Source organism: Lithobates pipiens, unplaced genomic scaffold (assembly GCF_037356315.1).
Source record: "Lithobates pipiens isolate NorthernLeopardFrog02 unplaced genomic scaffold, aLitPip1_a1.2 Scaffold_13, whole genome shotgun sequence".
Lineage (NCBI taxonomy): Eukaryota > Metazoa > Chordata > Amphibia > Anura > Ranidae > Lithobates > Lithobates pipiens.
Genome location: NW_027507718.1, coordinates 114776181 through 114791280, shown reverse-complemented (window position 1 = coordinate 114791280; position 15100 = coordinate 114776181). Strand labels below are relative to the sequence as shown.

Here is a 15100-nt window from a genome sequence, read left to right as displayed (position 1 = left end):
GCATGCATGTGCGTGGGTCTGCATGTATGCATGCATGTGCGTGGGTCTGCATGTATGCATGCATGTGCGTGGGTCTGCATGTATGCATGCATGTGCGTGGGTCTGCATGTATGCATGCATGTGCGTGGGTCTGCATGTATGCATGCATGTGTCTGCATGTATGCATGCATGCATGCATGTGCGTGTGTCTGCATGTATGCATGCGTGTGTCTGCATGTGTGTGCAGCAAAACATAAACCCATATGATCAGAATAAAGGCACCACTGTACCCCTCTTACCTGGGCCTGACCGGTGCGCTTGAGGCAGCTGCCTCTACCTCTACCTACACCTTTGGCAGAGAACGCAGTGGGGTACATTTTTTATTTTCCCGGTCCCGGCATCATCAACGAGGGCCGGAACCAGAAGCACCGGTCGACGGACCCGCCCCCTAGTCTCTGAGTTCCAGGCACAAATGGCTAATCGGGCCCCATTTGGACATTTTCACTTAGGGGTATACTCACTTTTGTTGCCAGCGGTTTAGACATTAATGGCTGTGTGTCGAGTTATTTTGAGGACAGCAAATTTACACTGTTATACAAGATGTACACTCACTACTTTACATTGTAGCAAAGCGTAATTTCTTCAGAGATATGACACTGCCACTCTCATTCAGACCCATAGGTGATCTGTAAGTTTGGGTAGATGTTTTCCACCCTATATGTATTTATTACTTTTTTTTCGCTCCATTCCTCCCCCACTCTCCTGCTATTCAAGACCCCTTAACAGTTGAACCTTACTAATTTTAGACATTACCAGCATCTGCTCCCGATGAGTGGAGAGTTCCCACGAAATGCATCAAGCCATCCTGATGCTTTCATGATATACACTGTATGGGATTTTGGCATCATCTTTACCTTGTTTTATTGTATTATGCTGTAAGAATCATGATTTCTTATATACCTATTATGTGATATATGGATTAATGTGCCTGACTTTTTACAATGTTCTTACCATTTTATGCAATGCTTTTAGCTACAAAATATTATTTAGTAACATTAATAGTATTATATAAAATATTTACAAAAATGTAAGGAGTGTACTCCTTACATTTGTGTGTACTTCCTTTTGTGACATACTGTAGAGAGATTGGTTTCATTCCTGTGTATCAACTGAGGGTGTCAACTTCACTGGATATAGGAGTGGGTTTACATTCACTTGCATTTTAAAATTTGGGAAGGCAATAGACAACACTTACTTTATCTCTGGTGTCACAATTTCTGCAGCTAGACTATCCGCTGGTTCCTGGTTACCTAGAGCGATCAAGCCTGATGATGCAAGTACATAAATCAATATCAATTACTTAAAAAATAAAAAGGAAAAATTACTGCTAATAGAAAGATTTTCAGGGAGAGAAAGATTGTAGCTCATTTAGACAGTTTAAATACTTTAAGATGCATGAATTGTTAAATATCCAGCCCATTAACTGTGCAGGCTCACACTTTTAATCTTCATATAGAGATGTTCTCCAGTTTGTGAGAGCTCAGAAGTTCATATATACGTACACACAGACTTGCATACATGTTGGTGTTGATTTACAAAAGGCAAGGCAAAGCAACTTTTTTTTTTTCAAGTAAATGTAATGAAGTGTCACGTTGCAAAGTATACCTAATGACAAAAAAAAAAAAAAAAAAAAAAGGCATTTTCTTGCACATGATTGGATAACAGAAATCAGCATACCTCTTTTACCAAAATCTTGGAAAAATTCCCTTGAAAAAGTGAATAGTTCATTTTATTTTAGTAAACCCCATTAATGCAACGGTTTTCCTATTTCTGCAGTTGAAGCAGTGTTTCTCAACTCCTGTCCTCGAGGTGGCCCAACAGGTCATGTTTTCAGGCTCTCCATTATATTGCACAGGTGATTTGATCAGTTTCACTGCTTTAGTAATTACCACAGCTGTTTCATCTGAGGGAAATCCTGAAAACATGACCCGTTTGGGTGTCTTTAGGACTGGAGCTGATAAACGCAGTTAGAGCACCACACAGGAAACAGGCACGGGCTGGAGTTTTACCTGCTGTGGTAAGCTGACCTTCCTGAGCTTGCACACATCGCAGCTCTTCAATAGTTTCCTTCAGAGAATCTCTTTCTGACCGTAGTCTCTGTGGTATTGAAAAAATAAAAGTGAACTGGTGTAAATTGGCAACCTCATTTTGTAATAAAAGATTCAAAGCACAGAAAGTTTGAAAAATCTATGATCCATAAAGTGTAACTCCACTTTTGTGGAGAACAAAACAAAACAAAGAAAAATAAAAAATAAAACGCATTACGCTCTGGGTGTTCTATGTACATTACAAACTTTGTAACGGATTTCTACCTTTTGTTATTCTGAAGAAATCCATGTTTGTTCCTCATGTTCTCAGTGAGTCTAATGAGAATGTAGGTTTACAGCTGATTGATAATTCTGAAACCAGAGCACTAATGATTAAAGCTGCTGGGTCTGCATCCCTTTAGCTGTGATTTTCTATTGAAAGGATTTCACCAAAAATGAAATTTTTGTTGCAAGGGATGCCAAAAATCTGACTCATCTTAGTGCAGACCTATGAGAAAATCTATGAGCCAATCACACAAGCAGGAAATTAAGTTTCGGGGGGGGGGGGGCCCTTCTATACACACTTGGTGTACAGAACACCTCCAGGTAGCCATATTGCAATGCATTTTTAGAGCATTACAGAGATGCAGATAGTAAAGGAAAGGTAATTTTTAATAACATTCAATTACAATAGGACTTGTGTCACAATTGTATTCCTTATATTATATTTGAAAGGTTTTTTTTTCTGGGAGCAGATGCCTAGTTTTTACAGGTACCTGCTCTCACTCAGATCACTTGAGCAATTATACCACATGCGAAAAGCAGACAGGCTGCATGTTGGACACCAGGAATTTAAAATGTTGTGAAAAAATAAAAAAAAGAAAGAAATCTTCTAAAAACCACGAAGGTCACACAGAAATATTATTTAACGATCAACCATGCAATACATATAAATACGCAGTGGGGGGTATAACAGGATCTCTTCACATTAAAAAAAGCAGTAAGGTCACTATCACTTACGTCTTTTTCTTTTTGCAAACTGTCAATTTTTTCTTTCAGCCTTTTGTATTCGAACTCCAGCTTGTCTGCTTTTTTAGATTCCTCCGATAGTCTGGTCTGTAACTCAACAACCTGTTTACAAAAGATGTATATATATTGCAATTAAAACCCAAGAACAGTATTAGTGCAGTTATTGAACCCAATAAAAGATGAGTGTACAGGGTATACCTGTCTCTTATAGGTTTCCAGCTGACTCCGAGCAGCATTGGCTTTCCTGAGCTCCTCTTCTAGGCTGACTGTGTTCTGCATGTACATGGTGTTTTTTTCCTCTAACAACTTTACTTGCCTTCTTAAGTCTCCCAGATCTTCCAGCTTTTTCTTGTATGACTCAACCTGACTCTCCAACTTGGTAACTTTATCAGAAGAATGCCTGAAAGAATACATAAAGCAAAATGTGAATGCATAATTTTAAGACCAAAAATGTTACCCTGTCGAAAAGATCAGTAAACATCATACAACACAACTCCCAACAGCTGTTAAAGGGAACTTGTCACAAAAGAAAAATATTTGAGGTTTGATAAGCCTCAGATGAAAGCTGCCATTCTTTGATGCACCGCATATTATTAATGAAAGGTGAAGCAAAAGACACTGTAAACTAGTCTGCAAGTTCGAAGTGGACACTACAAAGGAGGAGAGCCAAATACAGTACAACAGTCTCAATATATAAATTAAACTTCTTAAAAAAATCTTGCCATGACAAAAATATGGAGGATGCCATTAGACCGTTGCTTCTGAAAATGTTGCTTGCCTATCGTTTTGACCCTCTCCCTGTCCACCCCCCCTCTTACCCCATAAATGACAATGCTGGGGCAATTACCAAGCACCAGAGTCACATGCTCATCCATACCTTTGGTATCTAGTATTCTTTTGTTCCTGGTGTCTGAATAGAATGGCAAGGGAGTGAAAGAAGGGAGAGTACGTGCTGCTGAGGAAGGAGGCATTAACCCCGAACGTTACTTTGAATTTCCTGCCAGCGGCGCTCACCTTTCGCAAGCTCCGTAATCATGCCGGAGGGACCCGCGATCGTGCCACGGAGCTGAAGAACAGGGAGATGCCGATGTAAACAGCATCTCCCCGTTCTGCCTAATGACTGGACACTGATCATCTGCTCCGTATCATCGGGAGCACCGATCAGTGTCACGTCACACACAGCCCATCCCCCAGGACACACTTAACCCCTTTACTGCCAGTGACCTTTTACAGTAATCAATGCAATTTTATAGCATTGATTGCTGTATTAATGCCAATGGTCCCAAAAATGTGTCAAAAATGTCTGATGTGTCCGCCATAATGTCGCAGTCATGATAAGATAAAAAATAAATAATCGCCATTACTAGTTAAAAAAAAAATTATATATATATATATATATATATATATATATATATATATATATATATATGCGCCATAACACTATCCCCTATATTGTAGGCGCTATAACTAATCAATGCACAAACCAATCAATACTTATTGCGTTTTTTTTTGTACCAAAAATATGTAGAAGAATACATATCAGCCTAAACTGAGGGAAAAAAAAAATTCTGATATTTTTGGGGGATATTTATTATAGCAAAAAGTCGCTCTCTTTTTTTGTTTATAAACGCAAAAAAAAAACTGCAGAGGTGATTAAATACCACCAAAAGGGAGCTATGTCGCATAACCGCGCAATTGTCAGTTAAAGTGACGCAGTGGCGAATCGCAAAAAGTGCTCAGGAAGGGGGTAAATCCTTCCGGAGCTGAAGTGGTTAAAGTGTAAATTACAGAAAATCTGTAAGGTGAACTTAAATTGCACCATCGCCCCCCCCCACTGACCTCGAGTCAAATAGTATAAAGATTGGTAGCCTGATCCCCAACCAGGTTACCAGAAAATGGAGGCAGTTTGGACTATTGCGGTCCAATAAAAGCAGTACAATGAATAATGTAACAAAAATTATAAAAGTTAGATGATTTTATTGCTGCCAAAAAACAAATCATCATTTACATATTAAAGCCATAATAGCAATACACATGTATATCATCAGTGAGTAGTCGCAATAAAACTGTTGTTCACAGATATCAGTTTCCTCGACTAGTTTTGCTGACTTTTACCGCTTCATCGGGAGGTTATCTGTGATTAGATCAAAAAAAACAATAAGGTGATCGAAAAATTGAAAAAATAATAAAAATTTTACCATACAGCATCATAATTGAGAGAATCTTCTCTCTCAATTATGATTTTATGAAATTTGAGATTCTCACAATTATGATGCTGTATGATAAAATTTTATTATTTTTTTCCATTTTTCAATCACCTTATTTTTTTGATCTAATCACAGATAACCTCCCGATGAAGCGGTAAAAGTCAGCGAAACTAGTCGAGGAAACCGATATCTTTGATCAACAGTTTTATTGCGACTACTCACTGATGATATACATGTGTATTGCTATTATGGTTTTAATATGTAAATGATGATTTGTTTTTTGGCATCAATAAAATCATTTGTAACTTTTATAATTATAATTTTGTTACATTATTCATTGTACTGCTTTTATTGGACCGCAATAGTCCAAACTGCCTCCATTTTCTGGTAACCTGGTTGGGGATCAGGCTACCAATCTTTATGCTATTTTACGAGGTACATTTAGGAGATTAAGCCACAGGGATTTCCTAGCCCCAAGCAGCTATACTGTGTGTCACAGCAGGGGATCGCAGCACTCAAAGTCAGCAGGAACCTGATGGAGAGATGATCCAATGTAAGTTCACCTTACAGATTTTCTGTAACTGTGAATTTACCCTTTAAAGAAAACCTGTTGCTCGGTTTTAAATGAACCTTTAACAGATTTGCAACTGTAAAGCAAAAATGTCAAAAACTGACAACACTGGAGATTTTGTCTAGCACTATATGCTGACAGTTTACCAATATTACATTAGTTACAATTAGTATAGTATATATAGTAATAAAATAGGAACATCTTCAAACAGACAAAAGGACCACAAAGAGAGCACAGTGTTTTAACCCTAACCCACTGGACAAGTGCCAAACTAGTGTAAAACTATACTGACAAGTAAGCTAAAAGCAGATAAAAGAGGGCATGTTTTTATATAAATACAACTCAAATAGGAAACACACTTGGGGCCAGTTCACACCAGATGCAGTTCCGTGTGCCTTTTTCTGTACAAAATGCATGCAGTGTTTTCCATGTATTCCAATGGCTCTAGTTCACATCAAGCAGTCAGTTTCCAGTCAGTTTCTGCACAAGAAATTGATGCATGGTGTGAACTAGAGCCATTGGAATACATGGAAAACACTGTGCATGCATTCTTAGTACAGAAAAAAAAATGCACAGAACTGCATCTGGTGCGAACTAGCCGATACAGAGGAAACTATAATGAAGTCTCTCCAAACAAGAAATGAGCAGTCTTCAAAACTGGTAACTATAAGCCCAAAAATGTCAAGAGTCCCTTATCAGGGGCAAGCACACCACCACTGCTGGGATAACAGCTACTCATGTAAGGGTTTAGAAAAAAATGTTTAGAGATATGTTTTAGGACCAGAGAATGCTGCATATACATAACAGATCGATATAAAATGTACAAATAGATGTGGTTCAATATGTGATGTACCCCAACCAACTGTATGAATGTGGAAAAAATAAATAAAAAAATATTACATTGTGAGTATCTCTCTACATAAAATATAAAAATTATTTTATATATATATATATATATATATATATATATATATATATATATATATATATATATATATATATATATATATATATATATATATATATATATATATATATTACACATATACACACACACACTGTAATACAATATTAATATATACATACACTATAATACAATTATCCCTTACGTTAACATTTTAAATGAATTGATATGATATACAGTAATAAATAAAAGCTTATGTAAAACAAATATGATATGGTTATGTACCGAAGCACGTCCATTTCATCTTTCAATGATTGTGCCTCATCTGCAAGTGTGGTTAAGTCCTCATTTTGCTGTCTTAGTTCTGCAATCTCCTTCTCCAACTCTTCACAGCGTATCCTGTAATCATCTTTGGATGCTTCAAGCCTATAAAAAACAAGAAAGCATTCTTTATAAACAATTTGTAGAATATTAAAAGATCAACAGCTTTTGACATCTTAAAGTGGTTCTGCACCTTTAAAAAAAAAAAAATATTAAAAGCCAGCAGCTACAAATATTGCAGCTGCTGACTTTTAATGTCCCAGGGTCCAGCGATGTCGGCGGCAGATGACGAGCGATCGCTCATCTCTCTGCTGCCCCCGCCGCCATCCTCTGTCAAGGAATCGGGAAGTGAAGCATTGTGACTTCACTGCCCGGTTCCCAACTGCGCATGCGCAAGTCACGCTGCGAGTCTCTGCTGATCCCCGCTGTGTCCTGGGAACTGTGCGTTTCCCAGAACACAACGGGGGGCGGGGCATCTGCGGCGGTCTGCGGGGGTCTTGTCCCGGAAGTGGGTGCAGATACCTGGATTATACAGATGAGCGGAACTTCCACTTCAGGGTGGAGGACCGCTTTAAAAGACCCATTTTGTATATTACACACTTGTGTACCTACTGCAATATATAAATCATGGATGTCCTCTACAGATGAACATATTAAAAATGTACAAACTCACACTGTTGTAGCTCAAGTTACTTCAGATCAATATCTATACATTTGACATAAATATTTCCCATTTAATCCTTAACTGGTTTTAATTAACCCGCTCCTCTCCTGCCACTTCCTACCTTGTCATTTTACACATTTTAAAACTATTTTCAATATTTGTTTTTATGGTTAGTAAGTATATTTATATTTGCTTTATAAATCTGCACCATGCTTTGTACATGCAACCTGATTAACATTTTCTGAGAAACCAGACAAGTAGCAGAATAAAATGACAAGATTTATCTGCAGTAACACTAGTTTGTTTAAAACAGATAGGCTAGGTGCACATTAGGCTGCAAGGTAAAACGCAGTACTTTACAGTAGAGGAAAATTTGAGTGTCAACTCCAGCAGAGTGTTTTAAAATGTTGTGCCCCATAGCGACGTTGGTTTCATTCCATGTCATTGCACAGCTGCATTGCCAGTGCGTTGATATATAGGGTGTCATTCGGTACGCTGCTGAAGATTGCAGACGTGCTGAATTTTTACAATAAGCGTGGTGGCATGAAAAGGGGCACAAAGAAAGCAATTGTTTTCTATGGGTCCTAGCAGTGACTTAAATTTATTCAGTGTAGAAAAAAATGCAGGCCCCTGCACATAGTGTGGATGAGCTTTCAATGGTCAAAGCTATGAAACCATTTTCTCATATTTTTCTCTTTAAAGAGCATACCATCAAAACATTTCCAGCAAAAGAAAGCTTAGTTCACTCCATACACAGGAACTAGAAGTATGACTTGGCTTTTGTTTATTTAAAGATATTCTGTTGCCAGACCACTTAATTCAACAAAATACATCCCAAAAGAATATCTGGTATTTAAAGTATGACCATCAAAAACCTGTAAAAACCACCCTTGCGTACACATCTAAAATATGCTAAACTGCTGCTGGGCACCACCATCTTGGGTGTGATATCAGCAGCCAGAGAGTGAAGTGACACTCCACAGAAATCTCCTTTGCTCCTCCGCTGGCTGCTACATGAAATGTTATGTAGGCAGTTTAGAAAGGGATGCAGGAGTTTGGCCAGTACAGACAGTAATTAGATACTCCCAGAAGAGAGGACTATGACATGCAAGGAGGGAGAAAGATGAGCTAGGGAATGGACTTTACTTGAGCAGTCAAGTTTTATAGCAAATAAGCATTTAACATTTATTTTTTATTTTTTCTGTGCTTTTACTAGTATTTTTTTCTCAAGTATGCCATTCGGCAAACGTAATACCAGATTAATAGGCAATAATAAAATTAACAATTCTGAATACAGAATCAAGAATGCAAATCTGAAGCGAGAAGTTTGATGAGAAAACATATCAGAGGTTGATCTGTGCAGCATAAAATCAAATTTGAATTACTCACTACAGGGCTCTCATCTCATTTTGCTTTATAAACCACTAAGCCACCAAGTTGGAACAAGCATGCAGAGCCATATTTTAGACTTCACTGTCTGCACCCTTGCTTTATGGAAGTGATACACTAACACTGCAAATGCAAATTTTCTTGTCATTTAGACTATGTGTAATTTTCAAAGCTTTTGTTGTTATCAGCTAATGAGACTGTCCTAGCACCTTTGCATATAATGTCCCACACTTGTGAATGAGCATACTGCAGACATGCAAAATTCTAATTAATCTTCAAACCTAATTTGCAGTTTTTTGTGTCATGAGCAGGGCCCCCTACTACTCCTGTAATGAACTGTACTGTAATTGTACTGTCGCCTTTTATATTGTAAAGTACTGCGTAAACTGTTGTCACTATATTAATCCTGAATAGTATTACTACCACCAATCAGTGGTGGCCGGAATTGTTTTGGGGGGGGCTTGGCAAACAGTATGCCAGGGAACTCCAAACTATGGTCCTCCAGTTGTCGCAGAACTACACATTCCATGAGGCATTGTAAAAAAAACTGACATTCACAGACACGACTAGGCCTAATGGGATTTGTAGTTCCTGAACAACTGGAGGGCCATTGTTTGGTGACCCCTGGCTAGAGCCATTCAATGTGAAAATACAAATTTAAAAAAGGCACAATTGTTACATTATTATATAATGCAAGATATTTTTGCTAAACAAAAGATGAAACTGGAAAAGAAAGCACTAGGAAATAAAATACCTAAAGGTTTCCTCCTGCAGCTGCTCAAGTTGTGTTTGAAGCTGTAAATGTCGCCTTCCAGCTGGGCTGTTGGGATCTTCTAATGAGTCAGACTGGTTCAAGCGTTCCATAAGAACCTGGTTCTCAGCAAGCAAGCTGCTTTTCTCTTCCTGGAGGCCTGCAACCTAAAACAAAGCAATACAACTCATAAAACTGTTCACAGAGGTACAATACAATGCGATGCGATACATGCGAGCCACACTCAGCAGTTGTATCAGCGTAACAAGTGTTATCACAACAATTTCCTGACTCACAGTAAAATAACCAAAAATGCATCATCATCATCATATTTATTACTACAAACAATATCCTGATTTGCCCTGAAATGCCACAGTTAGGGCTCACTAACATCAGTGTGCACATGTTAAGGTGCACAGAAAGCACACTGCTGTGTGCTATGATGCATTGTTAAAATGCATTTTTGTGTTCACTTTAACTTTCCCCAGCTGTAGGTTTTGCACTGCGGTGTACTGCAATACAGTGCATTGGAATAAGCTGTGCAAAAATGAAACATCCCATATTTTACAGCGCACACCAATGCAGGGAAGAACAGAAGACACAGGACATAAGAGCCTTATTCTTGCATTTGGACTGAGTTGGGCACTTGCGCCCAACATAGCAGATGTAAACAAGCCCCAAAAAGCTAAATCCGATAAATTTAAAATGACATGTAATATTATTATTAATAATAGTGCTGTATGGAAGCTGGTTTACTAGGATTGCAGAGCCTAGATCAGTGATGGCAAACCTATGACCGGCCATCGCTTTCACATCACCTCCCTAAAAATCCTACAAGTAAACAAGCCTTCAATGTCAGCCTTGCTCTCCCCTCCCAGCTGGATGCTCAGCAAAGCAAGAGAAGGCCAAACAAAGCAAACAAACAAAGTATATTCTCCTCTGTCCTGAGCCTGATCTGCCCCTGACAGCCTCTGATCTCCAGGTGAAGACAGACCGGGAGGGAAGAGTGAGTACTCTGCCAAGGCTTCCTATTGCTTTCGGGGGAAAACAAAGGACAACAACCCAGAGCCAAGATGGTAAAGGCCAATAAATCTCTGGTGAAGTGGCACACAAGGGCAATGGCCATACTGGAGGCTTCGAAACCCACCGCAGAAGCCAAGAGGAGCAAAGCCAAAAAGGTGGCTATGAAGAAGCAAGTGAAGGAGGCCAATGTATTGAACCTGGGTGCCATATCAACTTTATCTGGCCCAGAGTGTCAGCCCCGAGGAGACTGCCAAACTCCTGCTGGACTCCTAGTGAGTATATAAAGAAATACACAGAACTTGAGTGTGCTGTGATGTCTGGGGGTAAACATGGAACACATCAGAAATCATTGGGCTGTGCCATGATGAGGAGCAGTGATCTGATTACAGCTATGTATAATGACAATCCTCTAAACATCATAAAAAATAAATACACTCAAGGGCCCAGGCACCATACACATACGTTCCACTGTCAAACATGCCCAGCATAATCAAAGATGGTTACAAAAACGTTCTAAACGAAAACCTCACTATTCAGGTTTAATTGCAGTGTTGGCACTTTGAAATAAATGAGTTGGTTTTGTGTCTGGCTTGGGCACTCGGGCTTAAAAAGGTTCACCATCACTGGCCTAGATCATCTGCTGCATCTCCAGGAAAGTACCTGTCCTTATAGTTATTATGGTGCTTTTCTTCAAACACTACACTAATTTAGCTCCGCTACTTGGAAGTGTCCTTTAGAATGTAGAGATTGTGCCGTAAATCAGGGGACATCTGAGCATGCTCAGTGATGTCATTCTAAAGAACAAAAAGGATTACAATAATACTAAGTAAGTAGATATCTACAAGCAGTGTTCCTTAGGGTTTTGTATGCCGATTTACATGAGACAAAGTTGTGGGGGAGAGTTTACAACCACTTTAATATCATTGAGTCACTCTGAGGAGATCTCAAACGTGTGGTTCATGCATGACGACCGAATACTTTGCATGACCTGGAGGCATTTTACCAAAACGAATGGGCATCTATACCACCTGCAATAATTTAGGACCACAGACAACTATCACAAAAAATTGCACGCCGTCATTGATGCTAAAGGATAAATACACCGTATTAACCCCTTCACGCCAACTGTACGCAAATATGCGTTCTTGGCTTGAAGGGGTTATACCATGGAGATGCCTGGCTTTCTAACAACAATCTAAGCTGTTATCCCTAAGGAGCAGGGAAGTCCCTCCCGTGGCTCTCCCGTCCCACCGGGAGGCCCAAGCGACCAGCCAACACATCCACATGCTGGCTAAAGACCTGACTGAAGCCGTAATGGGCTCCGATCTAGTAACTCTAGCCATTAGGGAATACTCTGAATGGTCAGGGGTGGGTAGTGGAGTCCCACAGGTTTCTGTGCTGGGACCAATGATATTTAATTTGTTCATAAACTACCTGGAGGATGGTACAGTTCAATCTCTATACGATACTAAGCTAAGCAGGGCAATAACTTCTTCGCAGGATGTAGAAACCTTGCAAGAAGATCTGAACAAAATTAAAGGGGTGGGCAACTACATGGCAAATGAGGTTTAATGTAAAAAAAATAAAAAATAATAATAATTATTAAAATAATGTATTGGGATAGCAAAAATATGAATACAAATCTACCTCTGAAGGAATCTAGGATGGAAAAAGGACCTGGATGTCCTAGTAGAGGACAGGCTCAGCAAAGAATGTCTTGCAATGTCAAGCTGCTGCTAACAAAGCAAACAGAATATTGGCATGCATTAAAAAAGGGATTGACTCCAGGGATAAAGCGATAATTCTCCTGCTCTACAAGACTCTGGTCCGGCCGCACCTAGAGTATACTGTCCAGTTCTGGGCACCAGTCCTCAGGAAGGATGTACTGGAAATGGAGCAAATACAGAGAAGGGCAACAAAGCTAAAAAGGGACTGGGGTGATATTAGTTATGAAGAAAGGTTGCGAGCACTGAACATATTCTCTCTGGAGAAGATACGCTTGAGAGGGGATCATTTCTATATACAAATACCATACTGGTGATCCTACAATAGGGATAAAACTTTTTCACGGAAGGGAGTTTGACAAGACACGGGGCCACTCAATATTAGACGAAAAGAGGTTTAACCTTAAACTGCGTAGGAGGGTTCTTTACTGCAAGAGCAGCAAGGATGTGGAATTCCCTTCCACAGTCGGTGGTTTCAGCGGGGGGGTATTGATAGTTTCAAAAAACTATTAGATAAGCACCTGAACGACCACAACATATGGAGATATACAATGTAATACTGGCATATAATCTCACACATAGGTCGGACTAGATGGACTTTTAAGAAGAAGTTTAAATGGCGTTTTGAATACTTTTAAGCACAAAAAGGAGGGATTTGGGGTCTTCTAGAGCCCAGATCCCTCCATAGAGAGTACCTGTAACTGCCCATTACTGTCACAAGGGATGTTTACATTCCTTGGGACAGCAATATATAAAAAAAAAAAGGGGCGTGGCTTGGCTGAGCTCGATGGCGGACGTCTAACTGATTAGCTCCGCTATCTCGGGACGAAAACTTCAGCTTACAGAGGTATCTCTCACCCACTCTCCATACACAAACGATGGGAACAGCTTCTAGAACCTCCTCCGCATCTCGGTCCCGTTCCCCGCGTAGGAACTCGAGCGGAATGAGCCAGCAAATACCGGAGATGTTCCGCACACAGAGGGGAAACATGGCGCCGTCCCGCCACAGTGCCTCACACTCAGTGCCCTCACATTCTCCTCAGCGCGAAGATGTTATCCTGACTAACGCTGGCATTAGAGACTCTCATCTTGATGGTCCCACTAACCAACAACTCCCTGAGGTAAATCCATCCTCCCACATCAGTATGCAAGACCTAAAAATGATTGCTTCAGATATAAAGGACACCCTATCGGCGGCCATTGCTGAACTTCGGGTGGATCTGAGAGCTTTGTCTGATCGTGTACTTCATGTGGAAAACCGCTCCGATCAACATGAGCTAATCCTTCGTAAATCTACTAGAAAAATTGATGGACATACACTACAAATGAGAGACATGCAGAGACATTTAGAGGATTTGGACAATAGGGGGAGGCGACACAACCTCCGTATTAGAGGTCTCCCTGAAGCCATTGAAGGTGATCAAATCCCCATTGCAGTTACCGCCATATTTAATAATGTACTGGACCGACCCCTTCAGTCCGCTGTAGAAATGGAAAGAATCCATAGAGCCTTGAGACCTAAAGGTAGGGACAATGATCCCCCTCGAGATATTATATGCTGCCTTGTAAACTACCAGTTGAAAGAAGATATATTGAAGGGTGCTCGGGCAAAGCAACGCATACTGCATGATAACACCCCCATACAAATCTTTCAAGATCTCTCAGGCATCACTCTGCAACACCGTAGGGACCTTAAGCCACTCCTGGAGGTGCTGAGAGACCGGAACATAATCTACAAATGGAAATTTCCTTTTTGCCTAACTGCTTCACATCTTGGTCGCACGGCCCATCTTAGAGTCCCGGAAGACTTGCCCATGTTTTGCTCGACCTTGGGGATCCCGCTAATAGAGGTACCTAACTGGTATTCAAATTATCGTCCTCTCCTAAGCAGATCAGATAAGTCACAACCTGACATGATGGAGGCCCAAGAAGCGGGATATCGGAGACGCAGGTCTCCATCGCATACCAGGATGCATCGACCCTCTGAGAATCAAAGGGCATATAGCCCTTCTGCGCCCCCCAGATCGCATAGAGCGAGGAGAGATTATTAAGGAGCTGACACCTTCTACGGTCGTATGAGCTGCTACACTGCCTCCCAATGCAGAGTTATTGCTTCTTTTCTGTTCCGTTGCCCTCTTTGTCCCATGACTGTGGGAGTTATGGTCACTACGCTTGAGTATATTAAGAAGCCCACTTGTTTGCTGTTGGATGCTTCACGTTTACCATACTTGTTTTCTACTTATTTTCGCATTAGATTCGTTTTGTTCATCTACCGGTATCCGTTTTACGATGTAGGAATCGAATACCAGTGCTGAAACTACATTACCCAGCACACACCTGGGACATGGTGCGTAAGGTTGTTACGCATCGCTTCCTGTGTAACTCCCCGGATGCTTCCTCCTTGCTCAGATGTCTCCACTCGCATCCATGGTCTACACACGGCAATCACCA

General features: G+C 40.3%; 1 protein-coding gene across 5 annotated transcripts in view; it reads right to left on the bottom strand.

The window, feature by feature from the left end:
* HOOK3 (hook microtubule tethering protein 3) overlaps positions 1–15100 on the bottom strand; it is a 121102-nt gene that overhangs the window by 45830 nt on the left and 60172 nt on the right. For all 5 annotated transcript variants that reach the window (XR_013272186.1, XM_077475413.1, XM_077475414.1 and 2 more), the window contains 6 exons: positions 9906–10069; positions 7063–7203; positions 3294–3495; positions 3087–3197; positions 2049–2136; positions 1235–1304 (listed from right to left, as the gene is read on the bottom strand). Coding sequence is in view for 4 of the 5 variants with exons in the window: in XM_077475413.1 (XP_077331539.1) it covers positions 1235–1304; positions 2049–2136; positions 3087–3197; positions 3294–3495; positions 7063–7203; positions 9906–10069 (776 nt within the window). In the remaining variant the exon portion in view is untranslated. The remainder of the gene's footprint in view (positions 1–1234; positions 1305–2048; positions 2137–3086; positions 3198–3293; positions 3496–7062; positions 7204–9905; positions 10070–15100) is intronic.